Raw genomic sequence first — 23,902 nt, 5'->3', positions numbered from 1 at the left:
AAAGCAAAGACACATTTCTGCATGTTTTATTTTCGTCAGTACATCAAGAAGGAAGTTTCATATCAGGAGATGAAAGGCTCTTGTGTGTGGCTGCACAGTGGTATGGATGGGCTCTAATTTACTTACTTAGTTCCCCCCACATGGGCTTTAGGGTTCCTTAGATCTGAGCTGTTCTTACTGGGAAACTAGCTAGAGTGTAAAGATCCTGTGGGCAAATTTTAATGGAGATTCTCTCTGTACTTTCCTATCTGGGTCTTCATGAGTGTGTCCTCCTGGACTTATTTGTACTTGTGAGCTTCTTGCTGATATTTAACTTAGATACAGGAATTTGCTCAATCTTAAGTATACACCTTGATTTTGAAAATAAATGCATGCCCCCAGGTAATCGCTGGACAGATCAAGACAGAGGATGCTATCATCATCCCAGAAGGTTTGCACATGCCCCTTCTAGTCAGTTCCCCCAGAGGGAACCAACTGCTCTGATTTCTATCAGCAGAGACTAGTTTTGCCTGTTCAAGTTCAAGTCTACCTTATGAATCAGCAGGAAAAACAAGGATATGTGTACCAAAGGCATGTATGAAAATGTTCATCGCAGCTTTATTATGGCCGTGAACTGGAAAGACCGCAAATGTCCTATTAGCTAGGAATAAACTGACCTGACAACACGAGTCAACAATGAAAAGGAACTGGCTTTGGTTACACACATCAGCACAGAGGAACCGTACAGACACATGTTGGGGACGCTGCTCCTGTGTTTTTGGCCACTGACATTCCACCCACATGGGAGAGGTGGGGTGGGAGGTTCCTGTGGAGGGCGCACACACTGTTACCGTTGCTGTTGGTGATTCTGTGTTGGAGGGCTGGCACCCATGGTCTCTGATGTGCAAGGTGCCTTTCAGGTCCCTGCCTGTGAGCCAGGTGGCCTGGGGCTGCAGGGAGCTAGGGTCAAGGCCATGTGTGGTGCCTGCTATGTCCCTGGCCTCGCATCCTCTGTGAAGGGGCGTTGCTGTCCTGGAGACACTGGGTACCCTTTCTGGCAAGGGCTGAGGTAAAAACCTACTTTGGGGTCTGATTACCCACATATGGCCTTCTTGCTGTTTCCCGCTGCACCCCTACATAGAGCTTGCCCCGCATTTTCCCTTCTCAGAGAGGCCTTCCCTAAGCATTCTGACCCCAAGTCCTCTAACTCCTGTGGTGTCTTCGTCATCACCCCTGCATCCCATGTGGTCCCCGTCAGAATGTCAGTGGTGTTCCCAGCATTTCTAGCATGTTTGATAGGCATGAATAATACTTGTGTGAACAAGCATGTGACTTTGGCCAGGTCAAAGCCTTTCTGTACCTCAGTCTCCTCATCTGCCAAATGGGAGAATGGGTGTACATAGCCCATCATGTCACTTTGAGAGAAGTGGCTTGTGGGCTCTTTGTCATCCTCAAGAACAGTAGCACCCGAGGTGCAGAAGGTTGACTGTGAGCGCCCTCACCCTGGGGGGCTCCCGCATGTCTTCCAGGTATTCTTCCCACTGTTTTGGCCCCTCTTTCCCTCCATGGTTTTCAGTCCAGCCTGTTCTCTGACCATGGCTGTTCATTTCCTAAACTACCCTCAGCCCTATCCAGTGTCTGTCCACTGCCCTCTATGTTCCTACCACCTCAACCCTCCTCCCCGCCCCTGCCATCCCCTGTCATCGCTCTCCTGGAATAGCGCAGTTGCCTTCTGCCTGCCTTATACCTTCAGCAGCCAGAAACGTCTTTTAAATCTACACACCTGTGAAAGCCTACACAGTTGTAACCTGGCTGCCCCTAAACCCCATTGGGTGACCTTGCCCTAAGAATGATAAGCAGCCTTCTCATCATGACTTCAGCACTGTCCTCATCCCACTCCTTATTCCATCCAGTAGAGCACCCTGCTTTGCTGTTGTTGGCAGCACCCCCATGGGGCCCTCAGAGCCTCGTAGCCCGTGGAGGGCCCCTTATCTTGCAGGCTCGGCTGCAGTTCTCCATGAGGGTACAGGCCAACCTGTTGTGTGGTCACTGCTGTGTCCTTGCTCCCAGCCACAGGAGGCGCTGTATAAGTGTGGTGAGATAGCTCACGGGCTAATGGGAGTCGGACCCCATTGTGCATGGTGTGTGGCGAAGGCGCACCTGCTCCCTCCTTCTGCACACTGGGTTAACAATGTTCCCAGGGATTCTGATGCCCAGCTTGAACTGAGAAGCAGTGGCTTCTGGTACCCTCCAGGGTCTCAACAGGGGTTCCCAACATGGGTAGGGAACCTGAGACACTGTGGTTGCCACTGTACTAGGGAGCAACGTGGTACCAGTGACGCTACACTGGGAACCTAGGGACACTATTGTCCAGTCCCAATTGTCCTGTGTCCTGCACAGATTTCAGATAATCTAAACATTTATCAAGGTGCAAATCTTGTTTGAAATTCCCTGAGCCTAGAAACTGTTCATTTTACATGAAACAACAGAGGCCTTTGCATGGCTTGAATAATCTCTAAAAATATTTCTTTGCTTTCCTTTATTAATGGTCCATGGTGGCTTCTGGTCTTCCCACTGTGCCTGAATCCACATGTACTAGCTAGTGCAGGTAGTGCCTGAGTATTTCCATAGTGCAATACAAAGCTTTTTTTTTTCTTTAAATTAAAAAGCTGTATTGAGGGATCATTTACATGCTAGGAAAACCACCCATTTCAAATGCAGTGTTTTTTAGTAAATTTACAGTAAATATTAACAGACATCACCATAGTCCAGTTTTAGAACATTTTCATCACTCCAGGAAGCTGCCTCCTTTCTCTGTTTTTCACCCCTCGCCAACTACTGGTCCACTTCCTGCCTGTGTCAATTTGTCTTTTTGGGACATGAAACACATCATATTTTGTCATCAACTACTTTCCTTTTAGTCTTTATATCATACATATGGCATTATATTAATTTTAAAATGTATGTAGGAAATATATTGCTCTCTTTGGGATCTTGGGGAGATGGTTCAAATATTTAAGGAAAGGACCTTTGGGCCATGTTGGGGCTGGAGCACAGCCAGCTGGAGTTCCCTTTGTCACTAACCTTTCATCCAGTTTCTTAACCCTTCCCCACCATCCCGTGGCCTCAGGACCCTCCAAAGGCCAGAGTGTTCTCCAGTGTCCTGCTGGGGTTGGTGTCTTTGCTGAGGTTGCTTGAATTGCAAGAGGGGATTGCTCCACCATGTATGGTCAAACTTCCTCTTCTACAAACCAGCCTTGTGAGTAATTTCTGTCCCTTTCCCCTCCCACAGGGACTTTCTTCCCCGAGGTTCAGGAATCGTCACTCGACGGCCTCTCATTCTGCAGCTCGTCTTCTCAAAAACAGGTACAGTGGGGGCGATTAAAGCTGTAACAGGAAATGAACAAGGATGCCGTGTGTAGCAGGAGCTGGGGGTCTTGTAATGTAGTCTCTGATGGCTGGGCTGTTGTTTGGGTTTTAATTCACGTTTTTCATACGTGCAGGAAAGTTGAAGCACAGTTCACCCCCACCCCCAGTTTCCTCAGCCATATGTGCTTGCTGTATTGTAGATAACATGTTTTTGCTGAATGCTTGCAAAATCAGTAGCAGATTTTGTGACATGTCAACCTGAAATGCTTCAGTGCTCTTCCCCTTGCAATAAGGACACTCTCCCGCAGTCACAGACCACGCCCAAGAAAAGTAATCATTCCTGCATGTTATCTAATAACCTGTTCATACTCATGTTGTCAGTTGTCCTCCAAATATCTTTTCTGACTAATTTACAGCTGATCAGACCAATCCCATGCTACACTCCATTGTTGTGTTTCCACTTTTCATTAGAGCAGCTTCCCTGCCATTTCTTTTTTAATTATGACATTGACTTTTGGGAAAGACCTGCCCATTGAATAAAGAATGCCTCACATGTAGATTTTTTTTTTCTGTCCCCTCAGTATTCTGACACAACTTATTCCCACACAAGCCTGACATGACATGGGCATGTCTCCCAGCTTGAAACTCACTCGGACCTCCTTGGAAAGCATCTCAGACGAGATGGTGGAAGGAAAGAGGGGAGCCATAGTGGGTGGGACCTCCCTCTCTCCAGAGCTCTTAGGGGTTTCCATTCGGCGTCTCCAACTGACCTGGAGTGTCAGCCCTTCCCGGTTCAGCACTGGCCAGGCTGCTGACACACCCCCATTTTTACAGATAGGGAAACTGAGGCCTAGCCAGGTTACCTACCTGCTTTCCTAGCTGGCACCAGATCTGGGATCTGAGGTTAGACCTCAGACCAGGCTCTCATCTGCGTCCCATTCCTGCCCTCCTGCCATCATTTCTGACTCCGCCCTACCCAATTGTGGCGGGGCATGGCTCCAAAGAGAGGTGGCAGCGGATTGGCCTAGTACCTCCTCTTTGTGAGCTCTGCCATGTCATAGGCCATGGGAGAGCCAATGGGCTGCTGCCTCTGATTTCAGGTGTCCAATCAGCTATGCCAGGACAGGAAGCAGCAGAGCAGCAGGTGTTAGAGTCAGTGCAGATCAAAGTCAGAGGGCTGGGCTTGTTGGGTTTCTGCTTCTCATTTTGCAGGTTGATTGTGGGGATGTGATAATCTGCATTTTAATGAGTTCCCCAGGTGGTACAGAGCTCCTAGCCCCTAGCAATCCTGGGAAAACCACTGCCCAAGTGGTGGGAGCTAGAAGCTAAGATTGTCCAGGTTCAGGTCCTGGCTGTGCAGCTTACTGGTTGTCTGGCCCTTGCACAGGGACTGCTACTCACAGCCATGTTTCCTGTCTGGACAGTGGAGATAATAATAGCGCCGTCTTTGTTGGTTGCTTGCTGTGAAGGCCATCTTATTCAAAACAAGTACACCCTTAGAACTGTGCCTGGCGCAATCAAGGCCCTCACTAAGTGGTGCTGTACCAATGGCTGTGGTGTTGTGCTTGCCACCAGGCTGTTAGCAAACAGCTTGCTGGGAGAACAGGTTGGCTGGCTTCCTGCCCTGGAAGGTCATGACCATGTCATGGTGGGAGGGCTCCCTCATCATTTCCATGGTGGCTGTCACCCAGTGGTGATCCACTGAGCGTTTACTGTGTGCCACAGGCTGGTCCAGGGCTGGGGCTCCAAGGTGAGCAGGACCAGTTCCCGCCATCTGCTCTCCTGGCACTCTATTAGTGCCAGCAGACAGATGGGGAAACTTGTGGGAGAGACCAGGAATGAGACATGCAGGCCTGCCCCTCATTAGATGGGAGCATGTGTGGTAGAGGAAGGGTAGCTAATTCCATCCAGAGGGTAGGGACATTACGCCATGCTTTCCCGAGGAAGTGACGTGTGCGCTGAGGCTGACTGGTGCAATGGGTATGTCGGGGGAGCAGGCACTCTCCTTCCCAGCAATGTGGCATGTGTGAGGAGTGTGGGGTTCTCCTGCCCAGAGTGGCCACTTGGAGGAACTGAAATTCCTTCTAGGGGGAGGGAGGAAAAGCACGTGATGAGTCGGAGCACAAAGGGCAGGAACTTGAGGGCGTGCATCTGCCTAGTGCCTGACTGGGATTAAAGTTGAACTCTTCATTTCTGTCATCCCCACTTCACAGAGGACTGAACTGAGGCTTCCCAGCTAAAACTACTTGCCTGAGGGCACATGGGAGGGTCATCTTGAGTGGCAGGTCTTAAACTCACTCTTGGAGAGAGTGTCCTTAGGCTGAGGTATGACTTAACCAGATCCTATAGCTACTGGTGGAGAAGAGATCACAGAGACCAGTGCAGGGGGATCCAGGAGGAGGTGGGAACAGGTGCCCAGAGGCAGGTAGGGACAGGGTGGCAGCCATGGAGATGGTGATATAGTCGGATCCTGTTGGGCCGGGGTGGGGATAAGGGTCGGGGGAAGACCCTGGGTGTACTACACAGCAGTGGCCCTTGCTGTGTCCCAATTTGCATACTCCCCCTCCCCCACAAGACCTGGCATTCCAGGTGTGTTAATGCCCTGAGTAGGTGCGTGCCCATTCCAAGCTGGGCCTGGCCATGGCGGTGAGGCGGTGTCCTCTGAGAATCCTGGCCTGTCTTGAGCCCAGCTGTCCTGAGAGGGGAAAGCACAGTGCACTGTGCAAAAGTATATTGGGCACTGGCTCTACTCTGGGCCGAGGACCTAGGGAGAACATTCTAGGCAGGGGCCACAGAGTGTTCAAAGCTGTGAAGTGAGGCTAGGGAGGGGCCAGGAGGCAGGTCACCAGGTCACATGGCCTGGCGGACATTGCAAGGAATTCAGGCAGTGGGAGCCCATGCGGCGCGTAGAGTGGAGAGAGACAGCTCAGCCCACCGGCTGTGTTTGGGAGGAGAGACAGGATTATGGGTTGGGGGCCAGGGAGAGGTCAGCGGGGCAACAGTGAGAGGTAAGGGGGCTCGGCCCAGGGCAGTGCCGCGGGCATGAAGGGCAGTCTAGAGTAACCTCTGAGGCACTGAATAGCAAAGGCTTTGGGGTTGAGGGAGGTGGGTGGGAGGTGGGACACCCCACTAATAGGAGGGAGGAATGTGAGTGCAGTGTGGGACATGCTGATGGCGGGGGCTCCTGGAGCCCTTGAGGAGGGCCGCAGGGACTGTGCTGTTGCTAGAGATTGAACTTTTGTCTGGCTGGTTCTCTGAGACAAGACTCTTGAGCCAGGCCGCCATCCTTTACTCTCCGGGGCTTTGGGCAAGTGGCATTCCTGGCATTCCTCTCTTGTGCCTTGGCTTCCTCATCTGTAAAATAAGGTAGTAGTGGTGTTGCTCTCATAGCCCCGGCACCCCATGTGGCACGTCCCTAAGACTGGGCTTCGGTACTCCTCTCCGACTCGTGTCACACCTAGTTTCTCCTCCTCCAGACTGGTTTCGGTGAGATATTACTTTAAATTGGCTTAGTTTAAAAATTACCTCAGACCTCAGCCACCAGAAAGTTTGGTGGCTCAGGAGTGAACCCTGTTTCTCCTTGGGTACTACCCCTGGGCCTCGTAAACCTTGGGTGCTAGGGCCTGCTCTTATGTGGAATGTGGATGACCGGGGCCTCTTGAGCCTCCCCTCTCAGCCTTGACCTTGGTTGATGCTCACAGGAGCCAGAGAGGTGATGTTAGGACTTGGCTCCTAACCTCCTTCTTGTGGCTTCGTGTCCCTGATGGGGCCTCACTGGCATCTGAGACCTTACCACAATCTCCCTCCTTATCCTTAAGCTCAGTTTGTTTGTTTTTACCTCCACGCCTTCATTTTTCACTGTGCTCCTGCCTGGAACACCCTGCACCCTCCTTTTCCTCCTCCTCCTCCTCACCCTTGGGGGACCCCCCACCCTACCCTTAGTTCTTCTGCAGCCCATGTAACGTAACATCATCCTGTTTTATTTTCTTGATAGTATCTCTCTCCCTCTGTTCTAACACCAGTGCCACAAGAGCAGAAACACCATTCTGCTTTGTCTACCATTCTTGTCCCAGTCGGTGCTTCACCAGCATTGGCCGGGTGCCTGTCCGTGCCCTGCGGGCTGCTGCTGTACCCCTTCTGCCCGCGCTGCACCTTCACCCTTGAGCTGGGCCCTCACAGGGCCCTCCCTACAGAGCCTACAGACTTTGCAGCAGTCGGGTGCACACCTTGTGTCCATTGAGGAAACCAAGCTGGGAGCTGGCTGTAGTGCTTGCCAGGACTGTCACCTTCTTGAGTGTGTGTTCTTTTCTCTTGCCACCAAGCAGTTCTCTCAGTTTTAAGAGGACACTTACCAGGTGTCCTACAATTTAATTCAGTTCTGACACCTGGAGATGGTGTCAGATCCCACAGGTTGAGGGCTCAATCCCACAAGACTATACACCCCCACACCCTTCAGACACCAATTGCAAGTCCAGATTGTCACCTGTGCCTTTGACCATCAGGCTGTAGGTCGGAGGTTCCAATGACTCCCTCTTGGGTTCACTTAATTTTCTAGAACAGCTCACAGAACTCAGAGAATTTTACTCACTAGATTTTTAGTTTATCATAAAAGGATGTAACTCAGGAATAGCCAGATGGAAGAGATGCACAGAGCAAGGCATGGGGAAGGGGTGCTGAGCTTCTGTATTCTCTCCCAGCTCCTCCAAGTGTTCAACAACCCATAGCTCTCCAAACCCATTTTTTGGGGGTTATTGTGGAGTCTCCAGCATGTAGGCATCATTGATTAAATCAGTCCTCATTGGTGATTGTTTCAACCGCTAGCCCTTGTCCCCTCCCAGGAGATCGAGGTGGAACTGAAAGTTCCAGTCCTCTAATCACATGGTTGGTTCTCCTTGACATAAACTCAGGTGTGTTTGAAAGGGGCTTATTATGAGTATCTAGACTCTTTTTACAGTGCTTATCACGTAGGACTTTCCAAGAACTGCATGTCTCTGTGCCAGGCATGGAGGGAAGACCAATTATAGTTTTTACTATAAATCACAGTATCACAGCTTCCTAGTGGCAGTGTGTCCTAGACTGGGAAGTGTTTGTTCACTTGTCTCATGTTAGAGGGAGCTTGAGGATCAAATGAACTTGGGAGATGCCACATACTTTGTCCCTTTTTGGTCAGCTAAAGGCTCTGAAAAGTCCCTTGAGATCAGATCCCAGTCCCTGGAGATCAGATCTATCCAATTGTGTAGCAGTCAGGGTCTCCCATGTGCGTTTAGCCCCATGTCATTCCTCCTGGGCCACGTCAACTAGGCCCGCATGCCTGTCAGTGCCTGGTTTGGGGAAGGCAGACACTGTCTCCCACTGCCAGGGTTGGCCTAGTGGCTCTGCTCTTTGCTGGGTGGAGAAAGGGTGGGATCTGTTCATGAAGATTAGGGCAGAGCCCCTCTGTGTGAAGCCCCTCTGTGCAGAGCACTGAGACCCCAGACAGCCTCGCACATGTCCCTAAGACCAGCAAATAAGCTATTTGTGTGCCCGGAGGGGTCCAGCACTGTGTATTTGATTGCTTTCCCACATCGCCCTGGCACTGGGTTCTGTATTGTTGGGAAACTGAGGTCCAGGTAGAAGGGCGTGGCTAGGCATTTTCATAGCTTGTTCTTCCTGACAGCTCTGCAGATCACATGGTGCCTGACTGGCCTTCTCCAGGCTTGAGGGGCTGGGCTGAAGGCAGGTCATTCCAGCAAGACATTTAACAATTCTTAAGACTTGCCAGCAGGCACGTGACCTGGTCTGCCTTTGGAGTTGAGAGGGTGATCTTATGACCTACCTTTCAGTCCTTTGGGCTTTCTTGGGCTCCTTTAGAACAGGAGGGGCCAGAAGCCAGGCCTGAGGGGCCGTGGCCTCTGTCATGGGGGTGCTTCCTCGTGTCTTAGATGGCCCGATTCCCAGAAGGTTGTGGCATGTACTTGTCACCTCCTTTCTGAGGACACCTTCTTGAAGGACCAGGGAGACCCCCAAGGTGAGAGATTGGCTATTTAGCATAATGGGGACCCACTTGGCAGTCATGGGGTGGTACTCTCCCAGGCTGTAGTACCTAATGCTTTGTAATAGGCTGCTTAGTAAAGTTGTTTTAAGCAGCTAACTCTGTACCAGTCACCAGGGAGAGTATGACCAAACCAAGTCCTTCATAGTCCCCCTGTTGCAACTCCAGCATCAGCAGGGGACAGGTGTGGTGTGCAAATGTGAGAAGTGCTATGGAAGAGGGGACAAAGAGACGGGACAGGGTGGCGTCAGGTGTCAGGGCGGGCCTCCCTAAGCAAGGTGTTTAGAGCTGAGACCTGAAGGAGACAGGGAACAAGTTCTTGGGGGAGAGTAGAACCTCCTTCCAGAAAAATACTGCAAGTGAATTCACTGACCCCATAATTAGGAAGACGCAGGAAGCCATGTGGTGGGCAAGGGTAGCTGGCCCTTTGGGGTTGGCAGTGACTGCTGGACGAGGCCTCCTTTATTCCTTTATTCTTGCTGTGCTCCAGGCCTCAGGCTGCGTCCCGTGGAGCCCCAACACCTGATTACACAGGCCGACCCTCCTCCCCAGGCAACCCGCTTCAGAAGGGTATTTGTGTGGCTGTTGAAGTGCTGTGGCAGGTGCCAGGGACTAGTGAGACTAGCTTTCCTATCTGTGTGTGAGGAATAGGTTTGAAAACACTGCAGCTGGGCTGGTGACAGCAGGGCACAGTTCTGCAGCAGGGACTGGGGCAGGCAGAGTGGCCACTAGCTTGCCATTGGCCGCTGGGGATGAGTTGCAGGCTATGAGCTCAGTCTCAAGGCCTCTGAATTACTGAGATGGGGATAGTTAAATCATCTCCAGCATTCAAGCACACACAAGGCTGTGAAGGCCAGGCTAACTCCTTGTCTTTTCTCCTGTTTCTATTTTCCTCATTGGGAAACTAAGGTACAGAGAGTGAGCCTGGCCAGTGGGCAGTCTCTGTCCCTCCCCTGTAGTCTCCCCCAGGTCCAGAGCATCCTTAGGGCATAGGGAAAGGTTGTCACTTAAGAGGGATGGTGCAGGCCCGGGCTATCTGCCCACCTCTGCCCTTACCTGCCTCTATCTTCTTGAGATAGGCTGGGGCTGGAGTTGGGCAGGTTGCGTCTCCCAGTTCCTAGTGTGTTGGATCTCTTTCACACCTGCTGTGACTTGCTTGTGCAGTGTCCATCTTCCCCATCAGACCAGGAGCCTGGGCCTGTGTTATCAGGTAGCGCTTTGGAAAGGAAGGAGGGAGGGAAGCTCCTCCAGACCTTGTCCCTGTCTGGCCTCTCATATATCCAGCTTGTGGCTTTGGGGGTGCCGAGCCACCTTGCAGAAGCTGAATCAGGGACATATTCTGATAGAGTCATTCAGTCATGCATGTAATTATTAAGCACCTACTGTGTTCCCAGAGGGACCCTGGGGACACAGAGTGAACAACACAGATTCAGATCTGTGCCCCGTAGGGTGGACCTTTCAGCTGGGAACCAGAGAAATACACAGGGTGAGAAGGTAAATGATATTATTGTGTTCAGAGGGTGGTGAGGCAGGCTCATGAGGAGGCACTGATGGGGAAAGAGAGTGAAGAATCTGCCATTTCAGGTGTGAGCCAGGTCAGGTCTTTCAGGGAAGGTAACACCTGAATGAAGTGAGGGGACTGTGAGTGTGCCTGCAGGGAAGAGAAGCCTTGAGGCGGAGCAGGCCTAGAGTCTGAGGCGGGAAACCAGCAGAATGGAGGGAAGTGAGTTGAGGTCAGAAATTTGGGGGGAAGGAAATTTTGCAGGGTCCTGTGGGATGTGATAAGGACTTTGGCTTTTACTTGGGTGGGTGGGAGCCATGGAAGGTTTCAAGGGTGGGAGGGTCAAGGTTTGGCTTTAAGAGGGTCAGTGCTATGGGGGAAAGCAGGCTTGGCTGAAGCTTTTTAAAGTTGGTGTAACCCAGGAATTTAGCACATGGTTCCAACATGACAAGGAGCCCAGTAAAGAAGGCGGGTCATAAGGGATGGGCCCAGCTGGCTACCTTACTTTCCTGCTGTTCGTGGACCTGCTAGGGAAGAAGCCAGGGCTTTCCAGAACTGTCTCCTGCATATCTTTCACCCATACAGACAGGAAGGAGGCTGCCAGCTCACATCGGATTCTGGGAGGACACAGCTGGCAGGTCCTGGTCACATAATCACAGTGAACTGGCTCTGAGGGGGTGGAGGCCCAAGATTCAGGATGGGATGCCAGGTAACGCGGAGCCAGGGAAGACTGCCTGGAAGAAGCAACAGGCAGGCCCTGGAAGAGGAGGAGGTGGGGCCAGGCCTGCTAGACACCAGGTCTGGTGGGGCAGAGGTCTGCAGGAGGGCCCATGTGATGATCCCCAGCCACTTTCATGTTCCGTATTTCGTAGAACTCCTGGAAAGGACAGTCTCCTTCAGGAGCTCAGCCCAGGGCCTTGATCAAGCCAGAATAGAACTGAGGTTTACTGTGAGGGTTGGAGGACTGTTCCATTTTTAGGTGGCTGCTGCAGGAAGAGCAGCCGATCCTCTTGTCCTTGTAGAGGGCTGGAGCATGACTATCCTTGGGAACTGGGTAAGCTGGCAGGGGTAGAGTGGATGATCCTATATCCATCCTCATTGCCTGTACTCCTGAGTGGCTAGTGCCCTTGCTGGACAGGTCGTCAGTGATTTGAGTGCATAGAGTCCCCCTGACTCTATGCAGCGCTTCAGAGAGCTGAAGAAGAGACTGTAAAGTGGCCTCACAAAGGCCATATGATTTGAGAGCCACTTGCCTGGAGACAGATTATCCGAACTCCAAATCCCAGCTCCATCACTGAGCTTGGGCCAAGTCATGTTATTCTCTGGGCCTCAGTTTCCTTATCTGCGATCCCAGCATCACAGAGGTGCCTGCCTGCTAGGGTGATCACTCATGCAGAGCAAATGGCACCACATGCTGGTCCTGGCCAGAGCGAGCCAGGGCTGGTGTTGGCCGTCATGTGTTAGGTTGCTGTGATGGGATGGCGAACCTCCTTGTACTCATGTCTTTCTATCTCGTTCTACCTATAGGTAGAGATTCTAGACCTGCCCAGCCTTCCTCTGCTCCAAGTCTCCATCTCTATCTGTTTTTTTGAGGCTGGTGCTGATATGTCTGTGCTTTGATCTGTGTAGCCAGGTCTCCTGGTGGACAGTGAGGTGATTTCCAATTTTAAATTTTCAAAAGAGCACAGTAGTACACACCTTCACATCTCTGTAGTAGTCCAGTTCTGTAGGCCATTTGCCTCATGACTGACTGCTCTCTTTTTAGCATCACTGCAGGAGCTGTGATCTCTGAGCCTTGTCCCCAACATTTACTACGAAAATTCAAATGTAAGGAAAAGTTAAGGAATTATACTGGAACACGTGTACCCCACAATGAGCATTTCCTATTCTTGCTCTTTCCTGTATCTGTGCTTTGGATTTCTCTAGCTCAACGATAAGATCAGCACTGCCTTGTCACTTATTTATTCCCCTTCATCTCAGTGTCAATATGGCTTTCAGACACCCCGGCTCAGAAGGCAGGAAGAGGCTTCTTATATCTACTCTAGGACCTGCCTAGAAAGCATTTATACTGAGGGTTCATGTCTAGATGGGTGGCCCTTGAATAGCTGGGGGAAGGAGAGACAACGAGACAGATTTGGTGAGGCCGGCAGTTGTGCCCTGTTCCCCATACTGTCGGTGTCTTAGGGAAGGACAGGTGAGTCCCAGGGACAAGCACCTGCTGGCAAACACTGGTGGCTTGGGGTCCCACTAGGACAGCAGCTTGTGTCTCTTTTGACTATGACCCACAGCATGGGAAGTTCTGCATCACGACCCGGGACCCAATCTCACATATGACACCACAGCAGAAGTTTCATCAAATATATATCACCCACGCTCTGGGTGACATGCTGATATTTCCTTATCTGTTCATCAGAAAGGAATAAATGCTGGTCACATCCACCTGTTTATTTGATTTTTTTTGAGCCATAATATGTCACAAGGTGTAGATTTGTAAAATGCTTCATGAGATTGATTGTTGCATGAGGATGGGATCTTTGCCAGTTTTGTTACTTGTGGAACCCTGCGGTCTGGAAGGGGGCTTGGTCTACAGGAGCGCAATCCTCAAATACATGTCATGAGGATGAATCTGTAGCTCCCCATATTCCAAGAGCAGCTGTGACTAATTCTTTCTCTGCTTACAAAATGCCTGTCTCAAGGCTGTCTGCTCCCCACGCACTTACAAGAATGCTTCTTTTTCTCATTGTGAGAATCTTTCTTCCCTTTGCAGAATATGCTGAGTTTTTGCATTGCAAGTCCAAAAAGTTTACAGACTTTGATGAAGTCCGGCAGGAGATCGAAGCAGAGACCGACAGGGTCACGGGAACCAACAAAGGCATCTCCCCAGTGCCCATCAACCTGCGGGTCTACTCACCTCACGGTAGGCAGCACGGGCGCAGACCTGTCATGGGGCGGAGGAAAGCTTACAGGTCGGGGCAGCCTTGTGATCATAAAACATATGTCCTCTCCCATTTTCTTAACACATATCCAGCCCTCTTGATCTGGAGCTTCCCACTTTTGATAGGAACATGGTACTGAGAAATTAACTCAGCTTGAAAAATACAGCATGCCAGGAAGACTGTTGGAAGCCGTGGTGACTGGAGCTGTATGTTCCATTTATGTATGTTTGTTTGTTTGTATGTATGTATGTATGTATGTGTCTTTTTAATGTTTTTAAAGAAATTTTTCAATTACAGTTGACATTCAGTATTCCATTAGTTTTAGGTGTATTGTATAGGCTCAGACATTTATATAATTTACGAGGTGTTCCCCCATATGTCTGGTACCCACCTGACACCATACACAAAGCTTTACAATATTATCGACTATATTCCCTATGCTGTTCTATACACCCCCATGGCTATTTCATAACTGCCAATTTTGTATGTACCTTTAAAGGGGCAGATAGCACTAGGCTCCCAGATGATGGTAGCCACATAATGACAAGTGAAACCAGCCCAAGGTAGCCAGGTCTTCCAGTTTCTCTAGAGGATCCAGAAAGACAGACTTGTCTGCGAGATGTCCCGATTTGAAAACTTTGCATCATTTAAACAGAGCAGCCTGTGGCCATGTACAGCCTCTGGCCCAGAGCACAGATTGCTAACTCGGCCAGCATTTGGGGAATATTCCAGCAGACGCCAAGTCCTCAGTACAGGTTCCTTGTGATGTTAAATTTTTTTTTTTTTTTTTTTTTAATAAATGATGCCTATACGTGGCTCATATTAGAAAATTACAAAAGAACATATAGCAAAAAACCTACCCTGGCTCTTAGTATTACATATTTTACCTTCTTCAAATGATAATGTGGATGTAAGCATTTATGGATATGTATATGTATATATAATATGTTTCACCACTTTTACTCAAATTGTAGCATTATAGAAAAATCATGTATGCCTCTTTTTTGTATGAATGCATCTCCAGGTGTATTTCTTATCAGAGTATCATCTTTTTGTTTTTAGTGGTGTCTTGGTATTGGCTGAATCCTGGGCTAAAATTTATTTAGTCCTTTGTGATTCTGATGTGCAAATGCACATGTCCTCATTTAAAACTGTATCACTGAAATAGAGTGTACAGACGGTGTGTGTAGGCTAGGATCCTAGAAGGGAAGTTATTGGATCAAAAGGGCTGGGCCTTTCCCACGCCGATCCAGTTGGAGCAGCAGGAGGAATCCTGAGGCCTGACCCCCTGGCACTTGAGGAAATGGCTGAGTGGCTACAGTGGCTGTGTGTGCCTTCCCTCCCCTGGGCTCTGATGACCTTTCCCTCTGGTTTCGCTCTCAGTGTTGAACCTGACCCTCATCGACCTCCCGGGCATCACCAAGGTGCCCGTGGGGGACCAGCCCCCAGACATCGAGTACCAAATCAAGGACATGATCCTGCAGTTCATTAGCCGGGAGAGCAGCCTCATCCTTGCCGTCACCCCTGCCAACATGGACCTGGCCAACTCAGACGCCCTCAAGTTGGCCAAGGAGGTTGACCCCCAAGGTAAACCATTCAACCCCACAGCAGCAGCTCACTCTTCCAGGTGCCTCAGAGCACTGAGACTTGCGCAGCACCCATGAGTCCAGGTCATTGGCATTCTCTTTGGCACGTGGCCTCCCTAGGGAAAGGCCTCCAGGACATAGAATTTACCATGAAGACCAGCAATGCTGGAGGGCGTCCCCTGGGAGGTTGTCATGTGGCAGTTGGGCATTCTTCCCCAGACACATTGGTCCCCACTTTGCCTGCACTGAAAGCTGGTTTAGAGTTGCGGCAAGAATCCAGCCCTCTCAGGGCACTGATGCAAGTCCACATCCTACCTCTAGAAGTTATTTGCCCTCTTGAGGCTTGGTCCCTTTTCTGTCCCAATGGGAGCAGTAGTCCCAAGCTATAATTGTTGCTGAGAGGACTAGAGATGTCACCGTAAGTGCTCAGGGGCCAGGCAGGGGAGGTGAAAGAGTGATGAGTTAATGAAGCAAGTGGGGGCAATAGGGACTTGTGGGGACAGTGGCATCTCTGGCTCAGGGCATTTGGGTCAGACTTTTCCAGTGGCCATTTATTCAGTGATTCTCGATTAAGCACTTGCTGCATGTGCCAGGCTGTTTTGGCCTTGGGAACTCTGCAGGTGACATAATTGACAGGGTCGCTGCCACCAAGAAGCTGATAATCCGATGGAGGAGACAAAATTCAAAAAGGAAACAGGCAAGAAGGAAGAAATAAGCACTGGAAGAAAATAGAACCCTTTGAGTGTGGCTTGGGTGGGAAAGGGTCAGGGGCCTATGAAGATGCGAGGTTTGAGCAAGACCAGAATAATAAAAAGAGGCAAATTCCAGGAAATTGGACAGTGGGTCCTAAATAGGCGTGGTATGACTTGAGCCTGGGGTGCCCAAGGCACAGCGAGACTGCCAATGGGGCTGGAACAGAGCAAGCTGGAGGTGGGGGCAGGACTGGTGCCAGGGCATGTTGAGGAGGGCCTTGTGGACGGCCGTGGGGAAGTGGGTTTATTCAGAAAGTGTTGGAGTTTTAGTGGAGTGTGACACACACTGAAATGCATTTTGCAAAATGCCCTCTGCCTGATTCTGTAGTGGTTTGGAGGTAGTTGGGGACCAGCAAGGAACTGGGACAGACAGTCTCTGTGACTCACACTGCCCATTTTCCAGCCTCAAGCCACACCCAGAGGGGTGGTCACTGTTGGGTGGCTGCTGATGGCCCTTTCCCGCCTTGAACATTGAGCCCTTTAAAGTCTAGGGCTGTGCATTGAGTATCTTTGTCTCATGGTGGACAGGCTGTGCCAGCTCCTCCCCAAGGTCATCTTAGGCCTGCTTTCCCAGAAGGGGCCCTTCCTGCCAACAACCTCTCCTGTCCCCACAGCCTGGTCCCACCAAGTGGGTTGTGACTGTGACAGAGAAGCTGCAGAGGATTGATCAGGTGGTGAGAATATCTGAGTGAATACAGTTAAGCCCCATTAGTGAACTTGATGCTGGCATTCTTTCTTTAAAAAAGTCTTTTTAAAAAATAAAAATAAGTAAAAATAATTCTTTTTTTGCCTTCAAAAGTATTCATAATTATTACTCAAAAAATGTAACCATTTTAAAATATAGAACCTAAAAAGAGACAGCTCCTCTCCCCCTGCAAAGATACTGGTGGCCACACTTGACAGATACCCTTTTAGAGTTTGTTCTTCCATGTAAACGCACATTTTTAAAATGGGATGACCTTTACTTTCTTTTCTGTGATGAATATGTTTTCCTGTTACCCTAAGGACATACATACGCAGCCATCTACTCAGCGCCCCATTGTTGCCAATGATCCGGTGACATCGGACATGTCCAATAGAGTCAGTGCCCCCAGTTCCCCTCCCCCGTCACATCTCTTTACCTTGCTCTGCCTCTCCCCTCTGACGAGGCACAAGCTTTATGCACATTCACACCTATGGCCCCTTTGCCCTCCCAGAGGTGATGCCAGCTTCCACTCTCACAGCAGGATGGGAACAGGCAGAAGCTTTAGGTAGGGCATGCTGTCTCTCCCCAGGTGCCTACCTTAGCGCCCACCAGAGACCTCCATGGGCCTCTCTCAGTCTTCTGAATGTCACATACATATGCACATGTACACACATGCACATGGCCGGCACAGAGGTGGCCCTCAGGATGGTCAGGGGGTGTGTCAGCCTTTGCCGGGAGGGTCCTCTTGAATCTGGGTGACTTATGGAGAGGCGAAATTCACCAGGTGGCTTCCAGAGCAGAATTCTGGCTACTCAGATAAAAGGTTACCCTAGAAACAGTTGCCATGGTTTCTATGTTCTTTTAAGACTTTGCAGGCAGAGAGCACAGCATGGAGCCTCTGTCATGGGAATTGGATGAGGTCCCTTGACACTACAGCAGCAAGACGCAGTCACTGATCGATCATGTGAATGATGGTGACAGTGGCCAGTGTTTATTGACTGAACATTTGCCATACGCCGGGTTTATTCTTATGGCTAACACCCTGTGATTGGTGCTGTTACTGTCTTCAGTTGACATGAGGGAAACTAGGGTTCAGGCAGGTGACATTATGACTTATCCTAGGTCTTATGGACTAGAAGTAGGGGCACCCAGTTGGACCTGTGGTGGCCTGAGGCTCCTTCCTTGTGGCACCTTTGACCTCTGGGCTCTTTCAGGCCTGCGGACCATTGGTGTCATCACCAAGCTTGACCTGATGGACGAGGGCACCGACGCCAGGGACGTCCTGGAGAACAAGCTGCTCCCCTTGAGAAGAGGTGCGGCTCGTCGGGGGCTGGGGACCACAGGGCCGGGCAGCGGGAAGCCACGGGGCCAAAGGAGGGCAGGAAAGTTAGGTGGGGTTGAACAGAGGAGGTGATGCACTCCCGCTTTTTAAAAATAAAATTTGTTTTTGTTCTCATTACTGAAGCCTGGGCAGATGCACCCAGATACAGTCTTCTATCACCTGTTTCCCAACTCTTCTAACTTCTTTTTTTTCTAATTGAACATATATATCAGTTTCCTCTCATTTATATGCATTCATTCTTTAGTTACATGGTTAACACTCACCTATTTGGGGAACATGAGAAAAGAGTTATGGTTGATCTTGAACAATGTGGGTTTGAGCTGCACGGGTCCAGTTATATATGGATTTTTTCGCATTGACCCACACAGTTCAGGTGATCACAGTTCAGTTGATCTGCAGTTTGAGCCCAGGTCATTCCAGGGTCAGTTCCTGTAGGGAACCCGCATATGTGGGGGGCTGGCTCCAGCTATACTTGGATTTTCTCCTGCCCTGGAGATCAGTACCCCTCACTCCTGGATCATTCAAGGGTCAACTGTCTATAGAAAGAAGAAACTAAAATCAAACTCAAATAATCCCACAGCCTAATTCCCCCAGGTAGCCACTAGTTAATACTTGGTGGTTCTCCTTCCTGAAAGGTAGTCAGTGGTCATCAGCACACAGCTAATCTTGAATCCCCTGCATTTCCTCGCCTCCTGTTGTCATTTTCTTCCTGGGGAATTATAAATCAAATCCAAGCTATATTATTTTACACTTAAATACCTAAGTTTCTATTAACACAGCACCCCTCCCAGCCCCTTTGTTTTTTTCTGTAACATTCATTTGTGGAAGAACCCAGATGATGTTTCACACTTGAGATTTGGCCAATGTTAGTTCCCTATAAACTGGTAATTGGATCTAGGCAGAGGCCTGATTTAACTCAGTTTTTGGTTCAGATCATCTCACAGGTATACCCTAAGTGTTTTTATTCCTCAAAAGTAAGAATAGCAAACATTTATTAAGTGTCTGGTACAGACCAGGCACTGTTCTAAGCTCTCGATGTGTAACAGCCACTTCATTCCGATAATGACCAATGTGGTGGCTCTATTTTCATCCCTGTTTTGTGGCTGAAGAATCCAAGGCACAGAGAAGCTAAATCCCTCGCTCCCGCTCACACAACTCGCAGGTGGCGGAGGTGGTTTTGAACGCTGCCCCTTTGGCGCCATGCTGGTTTGTGACCTGATTTTCCATTTCACGTATCAGAATAGCAGAACATTTCCCTGTGACAGGCAAATACTCTTCAAGATTACTTCAAAAGATCTTGTGGAGTCCCTTATATGAGGGTGCGTAGGCCGTTTCTTATTCCTCATTTGTTGGACACTTAGGTTGGTTCCGATTTGCATTGTGGTACAGTGTTGATTATCTAGTTTTTTTAAGGCCATTTCTTCCCTAATTACTTCCCTTCCCCCGCCGCCCCCCATTCCTTCCCTTGGGGATCAGCTCCCAGCTTTGGCACCTGGCTGGCACTGTTCAGGTCTTTTGCTCATGGGGTTTCCCTCTTCAACATTCCTGATAGGCATGGGGGATTTAGACCTTAATAGCCACCTTACCCCAGTATTGCTGATACACTGAGTGATGAGAGGTGGCCGCATATCAGGACAGGTTGGCGGGGAGCAAAACCCAGACTCTTGGCTGTGATTGGAGGCCGAAGAGTGAAGCAAACCCCACTGCTCCCCCCCTCCACTAGCCACCTGACTCCCTCCCTGCTCCCTTGCATGCATTGTGGGCCACCACCTTACACTCTGAGGGATGTTAGTCGGGCTCGGCATTGCTGCCCCAGTGCCTAAATGACGTGGATCTCCTCACCTTCCTGCTTCCCTCCTCACTCACTGTTGTCTGCGTCTCCCCTCCTCTTCCTTCCTGTCTATTTCCACGAAAGGGTCTCTTCCTGTCTCTGCTCACTTAGATGCTGGCTTCTGACTTATGATCTCAGGCTTGCTTTCAGTTTTCTCCTCTCGCCTCACGGCTTTCCGAGAATTCCTCCAGTTGGATCCTTCTTCTTGGTTTATGAAAGACTCAGAACCAAAGCCCAAGCCAAATGCCTCTCTCCACCCCTACTGCTTTCTTCTGCTCATGATGATACAGATGATAGAGACCGTGGGCTTCCCATGGATCCAAGTTCAGATCTGGGTTCTCCTGATCCTCTCCCGGCATGCCTTGGTTCCCTTGTCTGTAAAATGGACATAATGACAGACAGAGAGCAAAAAAAGCAATCGGGTCTGCACAAGACTAGGCAGGCGCCACCCCGCTTCTCTGCAAGAGAAGCATTGAAAGCCCCCCCCCCCCCAGTGCTGAGAGAATGGTCTATAAATATATGTGTTTATCACTTCAGTCTCTTTGCCACCTATACCTAGTCCACTTTTCCAACTTGAATAACAATAAATAACGGCCTCTGTTTATTGAGCACCCACCATGTGTCAGCCACTGACTGGGCAGAGCTCTTTATGTCCCACGACACCTGCTCATAGACCCGTATTGCTGAGTGCTTCATGTTCATGCTCAAAGACATCTGGTTGTTCTGGCTTTTGAACATCATTCCTCATTTCCTTCTCTTTCTTTCTCCTCCTCTTTATGTTTTTCTCTATCTACTCTTTGTGTCCAAATATCACAAATCTTTTTTTCACAGTAGCATTTTTCTTCACGTTTGGAAAACAAATTCCAAAACTGGTACTGAAGGCTCTCAGCCAGCAGCCTGACTGTCAGGTCCCTCCCCCAAGTCCGTTTCTCATATGATCATGGTTAAGTGTTTCTTATGTTTCATTTAGGATATTTTAATATAAATACATTTGTTTATAAAACTCACCCATGTTTCTTCAAGTACTTCTGTAGTTGCATAGTTTATATGTAAATCTGTGATCCCTCAAGAATTAATTTTGGTAGGCACCCGACCTTGCCAACAGTGGCCTTTGAATAATCCATCTTTCCTCCCACTGAGTTTAAGGTGTTAGATGGTAGTTTCCATCTGCTGCTGAGTGTGGTTTTAGACTTTCTGTTCTATTCATCTCTCTGTATATACATGCCCCAATATAGCCAGCCTTTTCCATTATAATAGCTTTAGTATAGATTTTACTCCCTGGTAAGATTAGCTGTCCCCAAATTGCCATTCTTTTTGAGAATTTTTTCTTACATGTTTTTAAAGCTCAGTTCGTGGATTTTACTGTCTCCAAAGCTTGCCTCTGTCTACCCCCTCGCCAGGCTGGTTGTTATCTCTCCTTCCTCCAAATACTTGTGTTGCTTTTCAGGTGTGTTTTTGTTCTCCGTGTAGTTTCCAGTAATACATACAGCCTGTGACCCAGTGTGTCAGTGACTTGTAGGGTGGAATAGAATCCACATCTTCACGTGTACCTTGTCCAGCCCCTTGCCTGGGCCACAGTGGGCAGGCAATGGAAACACTGGCTCACCGGGGAGTACCCTCCTCTGACCCTGTCTCCCCGCAGGCTACATTGGTGTGGTGAACCGCAGTCAGAAGGACATCGAGGGCAAGAAAGACATTCGCGCAGCGCTGGCGGCTGAGAGGAAGTTCTTCCTCTCGCACCCAGCCTACCGGCACATGGCTGACCGCATGGGCACCCCACACCTACAGAAGACTCTGAATCAGGTATGGCAGTGGTTTTGTGCCGTGCGCATGCTGTGCACTGCACCACTGCTGCTATCTGCAATGGTGCTGGCCTTGGTCCAGAGCAGCTCTTGTTTGAGCAGAATGGGTTCAGTCCACCTTTGATTCGGAGCCTAGTGAAGAGTGGGTATTCAGTAAGTTGGTACCAATATTATTACCATTGCTTTTTTTTTTTTTAATTATCTTAATGACCACTGTAATTATTTAGTCACATACCCCCAGGAGTTTGCATACAATTCCTTAGGTTGGTAACTTGAATTATAAACACTTGGACTGAACCGAAGTAGGACAGCCAGCAGTTCCAGATAGCTAAGTGGAAAGACTTCAGAGCCTTGACCCTCTTGGGTCCAAAAAAAAGGTCTAGGCCAGCTTCTGACTGGGTGGCATTCAACCAGGGGCCCAGCCTCTCTGAACCCATCCTCCCTTATCTATCAGTAGGGAGTGATCCCCACCCCTGCCCCCTAGGGCTAGCATCTGCTGAGTGCTCAGTGCATACACTGTGAAATGCAGCAGGTACCAAATGCCAGCAGCTCCAATATTTCATTATTTCTCTGTTGTTCCTTTTTTTTTGTATAGGTAATATATTCACAGGGTTTATAAACAAAATCAGTATTAAAAAGCATACAGTGAACTTCCCCCCCCCCACCTCTTCCCTCCAGCCCACAGGGCACCACTGTTGGTACTGCTTGACTTTCTGGCCATAAAAGAAAAAAGGACTTTTGAGAACCACATTCTCCCTTTCTTACCATAAACAATGACATAGCCATGGATGCCTCCCTTGCTTTTTTTTATTTAGCTATTTTTCTTGGAGCTCTGTCCATGTGGAAAAGAGCCCTTCTCTCTGTCTTTTGTGGCTGTGTAGTATTTCCTAAGCACATGGGCCCTAAACTGTTTAACCAGTCTCACTTCGGAGGCCATTGGCATGGTTTTTCATCTTCTTGGTTAAGAAAGACGGCCTTTAATAACATCATTTTGCATGCGTGCCAATTTACTCTAAGTCCCTGATAGGGGCTTATGTAGCCGCTCTATAACAGGCTGTGCCTGTCCTTAGGTGCTGTCCCGATTTACCTATCTGGGGTTGCAAGACATTTATCCCTTGATATTTTATGGCAGCTTCCCGGATGGTGACAGGGCCTCAGAGCAACAATCCGAGAGTCATTCCTTCATGTACAATATGGGTACACATTGGCTACATAAGAGCAGGGCCTTGTCCTCTGGGAAGGCAGATTTCATTTTAATTTTTCAATTAGAGTTTTGACATTCAGTATTATTTTATATTAGTCTCAGGTGTACAGATAGTATTAGACATTTATCTAATTTACAAAGCGATTCTCCCTGGTTAGTCTGGTACCCACCTGACACCACACGTAGTTATTACAGTCAGTATTATTGACTATATTCTCTATGCTGTACTTTACATCCCCGTGACTATTTTGTAATTGCCAATTTGTACTTCTTAATCTGAGAAGACAGATTTCTAATAGAGTGACAGACTTGGAACAAGTCACCAGATAAATGCTTGATCAAGTATTAGGTAGTAACGTGGGCCAGGAAGAGAGCGGGCACAGGGCAGGAAGTCAGAAACTGCAGCTCAGGGGAGCAAAGAGGGAAGGAAGTTTCCAGGGGAAGGGGCCCTCCAGGAATGGAACTGGGTCTTCCTGGGCAGGGAGGCAGAGGAATGGCATAGGAAGTAAAACTCCCCTGTGGGCGGCTGAGGCCGCCTCTGAGGTCCAGCAGCTCGGCTGGCCTCCTGGGGGCCTGGCTCCCTATCAGGTGCTTCTTGGAGCTGTGGTCCTTCCTGTGCTCTGTTTCCCCATGAGCGACAGGGAGCTGCTATAATACTCGAGGTTCTAGGATGCTGTCAGAGACAGGAGTGGTTCACAGAGTGCGTACTGTAGCTCCCTGCCCTTAGAGACCTGCGGCTCCCACAGAGGGAGCCCTGTGTGGGCCAGTGGGTCACAGAGTCGGGGTAGCCCTCATTCATACAGCAGAGTTTGATGCACCTTCACACCTTGTGCTGGCTTGATGGGTACTCTGTAACTTCTTTTACTGTATGTCACATGGCAACG

At 49.4% G+C, this 23,902-nt stretch overlaps 1 protein-coding gene across 9 annotated transcripts in view; it reads left to right on the top strand.

Annotated features, from left to right (window-relative positions):
- The window catches only part of DNM2 (dynamin 2), an 83,413-nt gene that overhangs the window by 26,472 nt on the left and 33,039 nt on the right, over nt 1-23,902 (top strand). For 8 of the 9 annotated variants that reach the window (XM_016153476.2, XM_016153471.2, XM_016153468.2 and 5 more), the window contains exons 2-6: nt 3,272-3,345; nt 13,648-13,797; nt 15,200-15,403; nt 18,054-18,152; nt 21,655-21,815. In XM_016153476.2, coding sequence (XP_016008962.1) covers nt 3,272-3,345; nt 13,648-13,797; nt 15,200-15,403; nt 18,054-18,152; nt 21,655-21,815 — 688 coding nt within the window. Of the gene's footprint in view, nt 1-3,271; nt 3,346-13,647; nt 13,798-13,929; nt 14,023-15,199; nt 15,404-18,053; nt 18,153-21,654; nt 21,816-23,902 lie in introns of those variants that run through there. The other variant, XM_016153477.2, reaches the window with a different exon arrangement.

The sequence above is a fragment of the Rousettus aegyptiacus genome, unplaced genomic scaffold (genome assembly GCF_014176215.1).
Source record: "Rousettus aegyptiacus isolate mRouAeg1 unplaced genomic scaffold, mRouAeg1.p scaffold_m13_p_16, whole genome shotgun sequence".
NCBI classification, from domain to species: Eukaryota; Metazoa; Chordata; class Mammalia; order Chiroptera; family Pteropodidae; genus Rousettus; species Rousettus aegyptiacus.
Note: the sequence above shows the minus strand (reverse complement) of the source record. Positions and strands in the feature narration are given on the sequence as shown.